The sequence below is a fragment of the Bombina bombina genome, chromosome 9, assembly GCF_027579735.1.
Source record: "Bombina bombina isolate aBomBom1 chromosome 9, aBomBom1.pri, whole genome shotgun sequence".
Taxonomy (NCBI): Eukaryota; Metazoa; Chordata; class Amphibia; order Anura; family Bombinatoridae; genus Bombina; species Bombina bombina.
The window spans coordinates 57,327,151-57,341,152 of record NC_069507.1 but is presented as its reverse complement, the minus strand read 5'-3'; the positions used below and the strand labels follow the sequence as shown (position 1 = coordinate 57,341,152).

At 37.9% G+C, this 14,002-nt stretch overlaps 1 protein-coding gene across 9 annotated transcripts in view; it reads right to left on the bottom strand.

Annotated features, from left to right (window-relative positions):
- KCNMA1 (potassium calcium-activated channel subfamily M alpha 1) overlaps nucleotides 1–14,002 on the bottom strand; it is a 940,359-nt gene that overhangs the window by 21,097 nt on the left and 905,260 nt on the right. For 7 of the 9 annotated variants that reach the window (XM_053692132.1, XM_053692131.1, XM_053692126.1 and 4 more), the window contains one exon: nucleotides 10,418–10,642. In XM_053692132.1, the coding sequence (XP_053548107.1) occupies nucleotides 10,418–10,642 (225 nt within the window). Of the gene's footprint in view, nucleotides 1–4,052; nucleotides 10,643–14,002 lie in introns of those variants that run through there. The other 2 variants (XM_053692125.1, XM_053692130.1) reach the window with 1 other exon arrangement.

The window sequence follows — 14,002 nt, the reverse complement described above, 5'->3', positions numbered from 1 at the left end:
TACAGGAGCTTCCAGATTTGCCCCTATTGATGCTAACCGATTGTATAGTATTCGTTATACTCTACACCCCCCAGTAAAATACAGTCTCTAGCATCAATTTCAGACCTACAAGTGAAACAGATGGATTTAAAACCCAAATCATTTAAAATGTTAAATTATTGCATATCTGTTGGTTTAAACACACAAAATACCAATAACCTGCAACTTCACTCAGTGGAAATTGGAAAGTACCATGTAATCATAAAATGGAAATGTGTCTTTAGGGCATTAAAGCAGCAGTAAAGTACAGTTCTCAATTTCTGGTTTCCTTTACTCTTCATTAAATAGGTCTGCATGGAAATAGTAAGAACTAGCACAGCACTAAAAATATTGGCAAAAATGTAAATAAAAAATATCTTTAGGACATGTGTGATGGTTTTAAGAATGTTTCAGTTGGAACACAGCTAAAGTCAGCTTTGGTGTGGTAATACACTGAAAAACCTGAACTGAACATGGCCATGGATAGAAGATACTCACATATGCCGCATGTGATTGGCTTAGTGGCCTTGTTAAGTTCTAGACGGGCAAATATGAGTTCAAATTGTTTGGGGGGGGGGGGGGGTTGGAGGGCAGTGTCCTGAGTGCAAACAGCAAAAACAATGGTGTGTCTACACATGTAAATAAACACTCAGATATGTGTACCTTGCACTTCTTTTCACAGGGTTTTCCAACTCAAAGCCATTTAAATCCATATGAAAAACCCATAAGAATGTATTTATCATAAGCTTTTCTAATGCATTAGTGACACAATGGCCTAAATTCAATAAAACCCATTTGTGAAACTAACATCTCGCAGAAAAATCTCACTGCAAAACCACAATTTGAAAATCGTGCAATTCAGAGAGATTTGTACATGCCCCACATCACAGCGAGTTGTGAGCCCTTCGCCATTATAGGAAAATGGAGATAAATCTTGAAACCGTGCATAGAATGAGTTCCCATGGGAAGGATACCGGCATGACAAAACTGCCTTCAAAACCTTACAGAATAGCTGAATTAAAACAAAATAAAAGAAACACTCTCTCTATACACTCTAACATATGTCGAAAAGAAAACGTAAAAACAGTTAAAGAAAAGTAGATTAAACCTAAAAGGAATATAGGGAAAGTACATAGAGGGCCGCGCCAAAGATGCAAAAATGTATACACGCCTACTTCATATAAGAGCAATAGCCTAAAAAAAATGTTCAGAACGTGTGTAACAAATGTAAGGGTGAAGGAGATCCTCTGAGTGAGGCTTAAGTATACTCAAAAAAATAAATAATACAAGTATAAAGACAGTAAATCTAATAGTGATAAAATAAATGCAGTGTGGTTAAACCGCAATAGTTTAAACTGCGACTATATAGCAGTTAGATGAAACATTGCAGCAATAGTTGCTGTAATAAACACGTTAAATTGGACACTGAAAAATGCAACAATAAGATCAAGGTGATAAAATAGAAAATAAAATAGTGAATAGCGCTAATAGTGACTATGTAAATTTAGTAGTGAGGTGATGGTGTTTCCCTGTCTAATAAACACACTAAATTGGACACAAAAAAATGTGACAATAAGATCAAGGTGATAAAATTGCCTAAAAGAACAATTAGGATAGCGATCTGCGCTAATAGTGACTGTACATATTATAGTAGTGAAGTGATGGTAATTCCCTGTGTGTACGTGAATATATGAGAGAAAGCTGATTTATATGTGAGAAACAGATATTTATTAAGTAAAAATTGGCTTAAGCATACCTTAAGACGGATAAAACATATACAAATAATACAAATAATGCAGGCACGGCTAGAGTCGTGCAATGGAAAAGATTGGCCAATCTGAAAAAATATATTAATATAAGAAAAAAGAAAAACGAGAACCAATAAAATAGTCAGAAATCCCCAGAAAAAAGGGGGGGATAGAGGAACGGAATGGTGTCTCAAAACAAGTTCTTGTGTGTGGAGTAAGTATGGTGTCCCAAAATAAAATCTGAGTGGGGTGTCCCCAGTCTGGTGAGGTGGTGGGATCCAAAGTTTATCACGGACAAAAATAGGTAAAGCAGTCCGTTAGGTAGATAAATGTCATCCAAATATTGAGATCCAGAAGAGAGAGAAATGGAACCTGTGAAAAGAAGAACAAAAAATACTGCACAGAGCGATCACAATAAAGAAGCAAAAATTAGAAATGTGCTCACCGTATAGAAATAGAAACTCGGGCTGGTATGCCATTCACAACGGATGTCTACGCGTTTCAGCCTACAACGAGGCCTTCGTCAAGACTTTGTACAGTCACTATTAGCGCAGATCGCTATCCTAATTGTTCTTTTAGGCAATTTTATCACCTTGATCTTATTGTCACATTTTTTAGTGTCCAATTTAGTGTGTTTATTACACAGGGGAACAACATCACCTCACTACTAAATTTACATAGTCACTATTAGCGCTATTCACTATTTTATTTTCTATTTTATCACCTTGATCTTATTGTTGCATCTTTCAGTGTCCAATTTAACGTGTTTATTACAGCAACTATTGCTGCAATGTTTCATCTAACTGCTATATAGTTGCAGTTTAAACTATTGCGGTTTAACCACACTGCATTTATTTTATCAGTATTAGATTTACTGTCTTTATACTTGTATTATTTATTTTTTAAAGTATACTTAAGCCTCCCTCGGAGGCGCTCCTTCACCCTTACATTTGTTAAACCTAAAAGGAAGACAACTTCGTCAGCTTTGAAATTTGCGAGACACGACCAAGAGGCGAAATACATCACAGGGGAACTGAAGTCTTTATAAATTGTATATGCTGCATCAAGGGGTAGTTGAAAAATCATGACTGGGCCTCAAGAATGCACTCGAATCGGCCTGGAGAAGTCTTTTTTCTATCCGGCAAGATTAATTTTCCATAACAAATCCGACATGCGAATCTTTAACTTTTACAAACAGTTACACAAACTGTTTTGCGAGTGTTGCAGCTGTAATTATTGTTTTCCTGTGTTACGTACCCGTTTGCGTTTGATCTGCAAGATATCATGTATTAGACACCTCTTGCAACTATAGATGGTAATGACAGGAACACACATTAACAAAACGCTGGAAGAGATAGGCGAAACAATTCTCAATTAATTTTGACCGTTATCTCGCCTTTTTGGAGAGACCCCTCAGCTGACTAGCGAGCATTTATGAATCCAGACCAATAACACACCCTATATATTGAAGAAAATTTCACAGGGAATGTTCAATTCATCAGAAAAAATTACACATTATTTTTGGATGAACTTTTCTTATTTAATTAATGTCATCTCCTAAAAAAACATTTTCACACATACATTAAAGTGAAAGTAAACCCTAGCGTTGTATAAATGCTAGGATTTACTATTGAAACAAATAAAGGGCACTTTCATTCATGAAGTATAAGATACTTCATGTTGAAAGCTCCTTTATTTGTTTCAACCGATTGCCGATTTTAGCTCCTACAGCAGTCCACGGCTAAACATTTTTTTGGCAAAGAGGTGATGTTTTCACCTCTTAGCCAATAGCAGTGCAGTAAATTCGGCTTTACGCCCATGGGAGCCGGATTTACTGCACTGCTATTGGCTAAGAGGTGAAAACGTCACCTCTTAGAAATTTTTTTTTTTAGCCGTGGGCTGCTGTAGGAGCTAAAATCGGCAATCGGTTGAAACAAATAAAGGAGCTTTCTACATGAAGTATCTTATACTTCATGAATGAAAGTGCCCTTTATTTGTTTCAATAGTAAATCCTAGCGTTTATATAACGCTAGGGTTTACTTTCACTTTAAGGATGAAAAAAAAATATCAAAAGAATCTACATGTCATAACAGCCTCAGGGACAGGATGGCTATTGGCTTAAAATTATATTGCTTTTGTGGAAAAATGAATAGAGCATGAGAATCTAATCCCCCAAAATGGAGGATTGAACAATTAATCACCACACACCCATACATACAGGCACCCACTCTTCTAATAAATGTAATTTTGTTATTCCTAAACATCACTACGCAAGAAGAAAATCGGTTTATTTTGCTGTATAAATCTTTAATAGCTCCCATAGATTTAGAAAACAAATATTTATAAATGTCAGGACCAAAACCATGGGTACAACTACATTTTTATTAGAAATATATTGGTTAGTAGACTTCTGTGACACAAACCTCTGGTCATGAGGAATTTGCATAAAATGTTTGGCACAAGAATTGGCACTGATGCAAGTGAAATGTTTGCTATATGATAATATATCCTTTGTAATGTTTAAATAAATAGTAATAACTCAAACAATGTAAAAAAAGACCATCCCCTGGATATAAGTGCATATTTGCAGTTCAGGGTGGATCAAATAATCAGTCATCAATGGCTAAAATTCCCCAGAGTAATGTATTGCACATTCAGCTAAATTAGATCTTTCTCTCATAGCATCTAGAAACGATCAAACTAATGAAAATACTCTTCAGTGTTTACAGCTTAGCAGTTACAAGGGCAATAAAGGCTGTCATTTTTCTTATCATTATTGTGCAGTACGTGGTCAATTAGGGCAAGATTACGAGTGACGCGCAAACTTTGTTCTTTGTGTGTGTCGGATTAGCGCGGTATTGCAAGTTTAAAGTAAAAATCATCAGATATATATAGAAATAAGTATTAATGAATAAATAGAGCATATTCTTTGATGTGAAAAACATTGGAATGTGGAATATTCATATTTTCATGTCGGGTTAGCTCACTTGAGATAATGCGATCGGGTTTGTGGGTTAATTAAGGTAATATTTTCCCCCCTCCCACTTTTTGGCTCCATTAAAGTCTATGGGGAATACGTTAACGTGGTCGTAATATTCAAAGTTCGACTTTTTGTGTGTGTAGTGTTTTAATTTCAACTTGTATCACACATGCAACCCGACGGGTGCAAAAAGCCGAAGTCTAGCAGGGTTAATGCACGAGTGGGGGTGCAAACTCCTCTACTCTAAAGTAGAACTCCGTTCTGTACCCCAAAGCAGTCCACAGTTCCCTCTTCCTACTGCCTGTCATCTGCTGCAGTGTTTGCTGCCCTTCACTTTACTGTTGAGCGATCCCATGCTGGATAAAGTAGCAAGAGAGTGTGCTACATTAAGGTGAACTGCGCTATTGGGTGCGCTGTGATTAGACGACATCAAGCCTATGATGTTGGTTTAAAAAAAACTGCAGCAACGGGTGGGCGGTCTAAGAAGAGCAGAGGTCTCCATAGGACCTATTTAAAGGACACATCACCCCCCTGATTTTACTGACCACCCGACTAAAATTTAAGAGAATAATAAGCTACAATGAACTAATATTTTTTTTCCATGTTTGATCTACAAATTATCATTATAGCAATTTAAGTTAAACTAACACTTATAAATAACAGAAAACGTTATATTGCAAAGGATTACACTACCACCGGGCTACTTCTTAATGCCACTTGGCTGGCAAAATTTCCTGTGGAAAACACTGAAGAGGGAACGGTGGACTGTTTTGGGGAACAAGAGTGAAGAGGGGCTTCAGAGCAGGTGAGTCACAAGGCCCAATTTATAAAGGTGTGTAGGCAGCTATTGTTTCATACTGGTGCGACTCTTAAGACAGCTGATACTTAGACTCTCCGCTACCTAAAGTATCACAGAGTTAAATCACTCCAATTAGATCAGCGTCTGCACAAGCAATTGCTTGTGCAATCTTAATTGTGCGCAGCGAATGCTGCCGCTCGCTGTGGTTCTGGGGCGACGGGAAGCTTGTCTGTTTGAAATATGATAAATAGGGGCCATTGCCTCCCCATACTAACTGTGCGCATAATACATAATTGTGCTAAAAAATAACAATGTTTATTACCCCTTTAAAAATTCCTCCATTGTATCGCATACGATTTGTGTCTAAGCAAGGGGGACAAATGTCCTCTCTACAGGGGGTATGAGAAATTCCCAATGCAGGGCTACACTCAGATAAATCTGAATGGAAATCCCTGCATTATGTATGTTCTACAAACACATTCCTTGTCTATACAGCAGCCTCACCCTATTCTATGCAGCCATGCAGTGAGGAGTTAGTTTTCAATATTCACATATAAATGCGCTAAATATATTCCCAAAAATGGGGAACATGTTCATTACTTTGTATGTAAGTATTTTTTATCAGCAGGCAGATTGGTGAAGTATAGTGAAACACATATCCCCACTACAAGGAGCCATCATCAATGCTTCTCAAATGAAACACAAAGCTCTCCAAGACTTACAAATCCTGCTGGGGAATCGCCATTGGCAACATTTAGCAATAACAAATGGTTAGCTTTGTTTCTAGGTATTTTCCATTGTCTTTTTTATTAATTACTTAACACAAGGGCAGTTCGCAGAGGCTTAGATACAAGGTAGTCACAGAGGTAAGAAGTATATTAATATAACTGTGTTGGTTATGCAAAACTGGGGAATGGGTAATAAAGGGATTATCTATCTTTTTAAACAATAAATATTTTGGAGTAGACTGTCTCTTTAACTGCCACATTTCTTGTTACTAGATGGGCTCAGTGTCCTATTTAATAATAAAATAAATATGAGTAACCTAATGCCAATTTACAATTTGAAAATGAAGTATTGGTAGTACAGGGTAACTGCCTTCTGTAAACACTGAATGTATTAAAAAAATGGTTCTTTATTTATTCAATAGGGAACTGGTAGATAAAATGTATTTTAATAACTGTATTTCCTCTCAGTATTTAAGACTTAAATACTAGAAGAATTCAAATGTTGAGATAAATTGCTATGACAATAAGGCACACAATCAGATTAACTTAATTATTATTATTATTTTTACTATAAAATTAAAATTATATGGTTGGACACTATTCACAAAGTGCCTTATTTTAATAAGCTTTTATGGAAAGAGATATAGGGGCCGATTTATCATTGTCTGTCCGACATGATACACTGAGGCCGAATTATCAAGATGTCAACTGTGCTGCATTCGCCGGCACCAATACGCTCGCCTAACATCGCGGCCGCAGACCTGAATATGATTGCCATATTTATTAAAAAAAGCTGGCAAAAAGCCGTGCACCAAGTACGGGGCGATGAGCAGCGGACTGTTGTTAACTAACAGTCATCGATCTCGCTGCTATTCGGCTTTTTCCCAACTTTATTTATACCCTGTCACTAAAAACCGCCACTATACTAAAATGTTTAACCCCTATCCTGCCGCTCCCGGACCTCGCCGCAACAAGTTATTAACCCATATCCCGCCACTCCCAGAGCCCATCACAACTTTAATAAAGCTATTAACCCCTATCCTGCCGTTCCCGGACCCCGCCGCCACCAAAATAAATGTATTAACCCCTATCCCGCCGCTCCCAGACCCCACTGCCACTAAATAAATGTATTAACCCCTAAACCCCTGGCCTCCCACATCACTACCACTTACTAAACCTATTAACCCCTAAACCGCCCCCACATCGCCATAAACTAAATTAAGCTATTAACCCCTAAACCTAACAAGCCGCTAACTTTACATTATAATTACCTCATTCCTATTTTATAATAAATTTAAACTTACCTTTAGAATTAAAATAAACTATATTAAACTATTAAATAACCTACCCTAACTATTATACTAAAATTACATAGGGGTTAATAACTTTTATTTAGTTGTGGCGGGGTCCGGGAGCGGCGGGATAGGGGTTAATACATTTATTTAGTTGTGGTGGGGTCCGGGAGCGGTGGGATAGGGGTTAATACATTTATTTAGTTGCGGTGGGGTCTGGGAGCGGCGGGATGGGGATTAATACATTTATTTAGTTGCGGTGGGGTCCGGGAGCGGCGGGATAGGGGTTAATATTTTTATTTAGTTGCAGTGGGGTCCGGGAGTGGCAGAATAGGGGTTAATACTTTTATTTAGTGGCGGCGATGTCGGGCGGCAGATTAGGGGTGTTTAGACTCGGGGCTTATGTTAGGGTGTTAGGTGTAAATGTAACTGGTTTTCTACCATATAAATCAATGGGATATCTGGCAGCATCAAACATAAGCTTTCGCTGCTTTCAGACTCCCATTGATTCCTATGGCATCCGCGGCCTCCAGGGTGGCGGATTGAAAACCAGGTACGCAGGGCCGGAATAGTGGCGAGCGTACCTGTTAGAAATTTGATAACTTGCAAAAGGTGTCAGATAGTGCCGAACATCTGTAATGACGTAAGCATCGATCTGTGTCGGATTGAGACCGGCGGATCGTATGTTATGTCACAAATTTCAACTTTTGCCGGTCTGTAGGCTTTGATAACTAGGTCGAATCAGGATCGCCGCAATTACGCTGCGGAATTCCAGCGTATTTTCCGTTGATGGCTTGATAAATATCCATCACTGTCTGCATTTAATATTGCTCAAGCAGTTCTGGTGAACTTCTTGTGGAAGTTGTGCAATGCCCCACCCTGCAGATTTGCAGCCAATCAGCCGCTAGCAGGGGGTGTCAATCAACCCGATCGTACAGGATCAGGTGGATTGCAGACCAAAGCCTCAGAGGTAGCGGACCAGTTATGGAGCAGCGGTCATAAGACCGCTGCTTCATAACTGCTGTTTCCGGCATGCGGAAACAGGGGCATCAGGAGCCATTCGGCCCTTGATAAATCAGCCTCTTTGTCTTAATTTCTTCACTCTTTTAAAAATATTGGTGTAAACCTGACGTTTAACCTGGTCTAGCATTTATCAGTGAAATAGCAACATATGCAGGTTAAATATTTCTCTGATGTATTGCAAAGACTCATTTACAATGATGATTTAAATTACATGTATGTACCGTGTACATTAACAGTCTCTTTACAATCTGTTTCCATAAATGACAAGCATTTAGTCTATGTACTCCATCAACATTTATATTTTTTACTAATCTTGCGCTCCTCCCTTATACGTTTTTTTAATTTACTGGGTAAGGGGTCTAACCATCTATAAATCCTGTGCTAACTATATTATTAGAATTCTTGTTTCTGTATCAGGACACATTACCCATGAGGCTAGCGTCCTTCTACAGCACAACAAACAAAGGTATAATGAATTTTGCCTAAGAGCATCTATAAAGGAAGACACTTTCAATTAGTCAGGCAAATGTCAGATTTCAGGACAGACTAGACTCCTTGACCTTCAACAGATTTGAATGCATTTTATCAGTAGCAAAGTCATGTCGAAACTTTGTAACATCTTGTCTATATTTATATTCCTACAGGCTCACCTATCTGGAATATAAAAGATTATACAGCTATATATAAAAATAATCTCTGGGACTATATAACGTCTTGTTGTAAGTAGCACAGGCTATGATGTCCTGTACAAGTCAGTCTGGAAGCAATGAGGATCTGAAGAGATTATGGTCCATATACAGTAGGCTGTGTTCATGCAGAAGCTTGAGTGAAAAATATGTGTGTAGTTAGTTGTTCCTATGACATAACACATAAATATGGCCTTCTTTACATTTAAACTGTAAGATCATTTCTGCATGATGTTTGTGCTATTCCTGAACACGATTCCACCAAACATTAGCTAGCACACGTTTAGTTACTCAAGAAGAGTTCCAACAACCCAAGGCCTGTAACTTACACATTTGGGATCTGCTAAGACAGATACTTAATGATACTATGTTGAAAATGAGAAGGCCGCACAAATAGATTTCAGAGTCACTTTTAACTATTTCATTAGTCATTACCTTTGGTCTTGTAGAGGTCAATAGATAGCAAATGCCATGCACTAGTGACCAAAATAAAAAAAGAGCAAGGACATGAGGTGGACATGAGGCAGGGAGGGCAGAACTGTCAGCAAGGGGATGAGGGATGGACATACAAGTTGGAGACAAGTCACACTTTAAGGCTACAAGTTTTAACCACTTTGCTGCCAATAACTCTCAAAAGCAATATTTCACAATGTAGTCTGGTAGCAAAGGAGTTAAGTGTACCACAGTCTGCTAGTTTGCGTATTTTGCTATTTAAGTGGCTATTCTACTAGAGGAGCTTTGTTGCTGCCATAATACATTAATAGAAGATCGTTCACCTAAGCAGCAACTCAATATACCAAACCATATATCTAACTTTCCAATACACTCACTCCAAACCCATTGGAACACTAGCACTAGCAATGTCTGCTTCATGCTATATCTTTTTGCTGACCTTTTTTCTGAATATCCAAACTTATTCAAGCTGACATAATATCTCCTCCTCTCTCCCTAAGCCTGCATTTACACAGTAGCCACTTTAGATCATAACATAATGGGTAAAAATCCATTCTCTGCCAAAGAGTTGTTCCTCTGGCCGTGTAAGTGCTAAACTGGGCTTTATTATACTGAGAAAGGTCTCTCTGTCCTCCTCACCCCTCTACCCAACATTGTGTCCCTGATTACAGTCTGTCCTCCAGCACGTACTTCTGTTTGTCTCTTGTGTCGCGAGCTTTAGCTCGGTTCTGACGGTTGGCTGAAGCTGGGATTGAGTGAACAGATGAGCTCTTTTTACTAGATGAATGTGAAGAGTGAGACGAGTGGGACAAACTGGCTCGTGACTGACTGGCATTGTGGTCAAACTGCATCAAACAGAAGATGAGGTCCGTGGGCACCAGCTCAAATTCATATGGTGGGTTTGTGATGACGTACCTAGGACACAGAAGGCAAAAGATAAGAGATTTTGCCATTTTAAAATACAACTTTACAATTCACTTTTATTTTCAAATTTGTTGAAACTCAGGTGCATCTTATGAGCCTACCTAGGTTTTCTATCATGAAAGGGAGCTATGTGTCAACAAAGAATACCAAAGCAAAGAAGGAAATTTGATTAAAAAAAAGTACTTTGGAAGTTTCTAAATGTAATTCATTAAAGTTTGATTTTAATTTAATTTAAAGGAACAGTCAAGTCCAAAAAAAACTTTTATGATTCAGATAGGGCATGCAATTTTAAACAACTTTCCAATTTACTTTTATCACTAATTTTGCCTTGTTCTCTTGGTATTCTTAGTTAAAAGCTAAACCTAGTAGGTTCATAGGCTAATTTCTTAGACCTTAAAGGCCGCCTCTAATCTAAATGCATTTTGACAGTTTTTTTTACCACTAGAGGGTGTTAGTTCATGTGTTTTATATAGATAACATTGAGCTCATGCACGTGAATTTACAGAGGAGTCAGCACTGATTGGCTAAAATGCAAGTATGTAAAAAGAACTGAAATAAAGGGGCAGTCTGCAGAGGCTTAGATACAAGGTAATTACAGAGGTAAAACGTGTATTATTATAACTGTGTTGGTTATGCAAAACTGGTGAATGGGTAATAAAGGGATTATCTATCTTTTAAAACAACAAAAATTCTTGTGTTGACTGGTTCTGTTGTTTAATTTTAGTCAGGCAGCTGTCTGATTCCCCGAATGTCCTGAAATGTCAAATCTCATGACATTCAGGACATAACTGTAACCCTAACCCCATAAGGCTACAAGACAGTGGCTGGGCACCTTCAGTGTTTAGATTACAAGGTGGCTTCATGAAAATTATGAACTTCAAAGAAATAGAGTGTAGTATTAGCATGAAAAATTGAAGAATAGGTGAGGACGAGCAACCATACAGAATCCAATACAATTACTGATTAAATCAGTACACACTAACATTGGTTTGACAGAGGCTTTTGATGGTTTCTGATTTGGTTTACAACAGAGTTTCTTGAAATCTAACTGCATGTAAATCTAATGATGGCTGCAACTCTTAGATTCTGATGGTCTAAAGCTTTTCGCTGAAGTGAGAAGATCTAAGAAGCCTCATATGTACGGAGAGGTCCCTCAAAGAACTTTAGAAACACACATTTTATCTTGAGAAATGTTTATCTCACTATGCAGGTTCTGTATGTGAAGAATAAACTCCTGAATTTCAATATAAGGTCTAAACAAAATGCCAAATATTTTTGTTATTTTTCTGCATAGCAACAAGTTTTTATTTATCAGGCCCTAAATCTATATTTATTTATAAAATGTTTAAGATTTATTGAAATGTTATTTTTAATGTTTCTTATTAATTCCTGTCAATTGAAACCTATGAGGTACATTTATCAGAATTACATATTTTTTGTTCTAAAATCAAAGCCCAAATTTTCAAATTTAAAGGGATACTAAACCCAATTGTTTTCCTGGGTACTGCTTGCTGATTGGTGGCTAAATGTAGTCACCAATCAGCAAGCGCTATACAGGGTGCTGAACAAAAATGGGCCGGCTCCTAAACTTTCATTCCTGCTTTTTCAAATAAAGATATCAAGAAAACGAAGAAAAACTGATAATAGGAGTAAATTAGAAAGGTGCTTAAAATTGCATGCTCTATCCGAACCATGAAAGAAAACATTTGGGTTTAGTATCCTTTTAAGCTAAAATTTTGTCCACTCAACATAAACAAATCTGCTATAAATTGTTATATATATTAAAAAAAATACATGTTTTATATAAGCAAATCAATATTTTTTTTGTTTAATTACTTTTATTTCTGCACAGGGTCTTGACTAGGAGATGCTGCGAGGTACAGTGTAACCTGACATCCCATTCATTTTGACTTTTATATAAAGAGATTTTCTTAGCTGAGTTGAATCAATAATTAATCTCAAATTCCTTTTAATTACGTAGTTACATTAATTTACAACATGTGCACAATATGCACATTTCTACATACTCAGCAATTAATAACAGCATTTAAATAAATATTGAATTATATTTGCCTTAAAATAATAAAAACATAAATTATGCTTACCAGATAATTTCCTTTCCTTCTGTATGAGGAGAGTCCACGACTTTATTCCTTACTTGTGGGAAATACAGAACCTGGCCACCAGGACGAGGCAAAGACACCCCAGCCAAAGGCTTAAATACCTGCCCTACTTCCCTCATTCCCCAGTCATTCTGCCGAGGGAACAAGGAACAGTAGAAATATCAGGGTATAAATGGTGCCAGAAGAACGAAACCAAATTTAAGTCCGCCCAACGGAGAATTTGTGCGGGGGCCGTGAACTCTCCTCATATAGAAAGAAAGGAAATTATCTGAAAATTAATGAGGAGAGTCCATGGCTTCATTCCTTACTTGTGGGAAACATATACCCAAGCGCTAGAGGACAATGAATGAAAACAGGAGGGTAAAAAAAAAAGAGGCGGATCCCGTTCCAAGGGCACCACAGCCTGCAAAAACCCTTTCTCCCAAAAGCTGCTTCAGTCGAAGCGAAAACGCCAAATATGTAAAATTTTGAAAAAATATGTAAGGAAGACCAGGTAGTTGCCCTACAAATCTGATCGTTCAAGGTCTCATTCTCAAAACCCAAGCGGGAGCCACAGCTCTAGTTGAATGAGCATTAAGCATCTAAAGAGGCTTGCGTCCCGCTGACTCTATAAGCTAAGCGAACATTCTCTTCAACCAGACAAAAAAGGAAGAGGAGAAGGGTTCCTGCCCCTTACGCTTCCCAGAATAGACGCAAACAAGGAAGAAATTAGACAAAACTCCTTTGTAGCCTGAAGATAGAACTTCAAGGCCTGAACCAAATCCAAGTTATGAAATAACCACTCCTTCGAAGAGAAGGATTAGGACACAAGGAAGGAACCACAATCTCCTGATTGATGCTGCGATCTGAAGCAACCATAGGAAGAAAACCTAACCCAGTATGAAAAACAGCCTTAGCCGCAAGAACAACTAGGTAAGGAAACTCACAGTGCAAGGCAGCCATCTCAGAAATTCTGTGCGCCGAAGCAATAGACAGTATAAAAAGAAACCTTCACAGACAGAAAATTTTAATGTCAACACCATGCATAAGCCCAAACAGAACCTTCTGCAAAAACTTAGAATAAGATGTAAACTCCAAAGAGCAGCACTAGATCTAAACACAGGCCTGATCTAGTCAAAGCCTGAACCAAAGACTGGACCTCTGGAAGCTCTGAGACCCTCTTGAGCAGTAAAACATATAGAGCCAAAAACTGTCCCCTAAGGGAGCTAACAGAAAGGGCCCTTCTCCA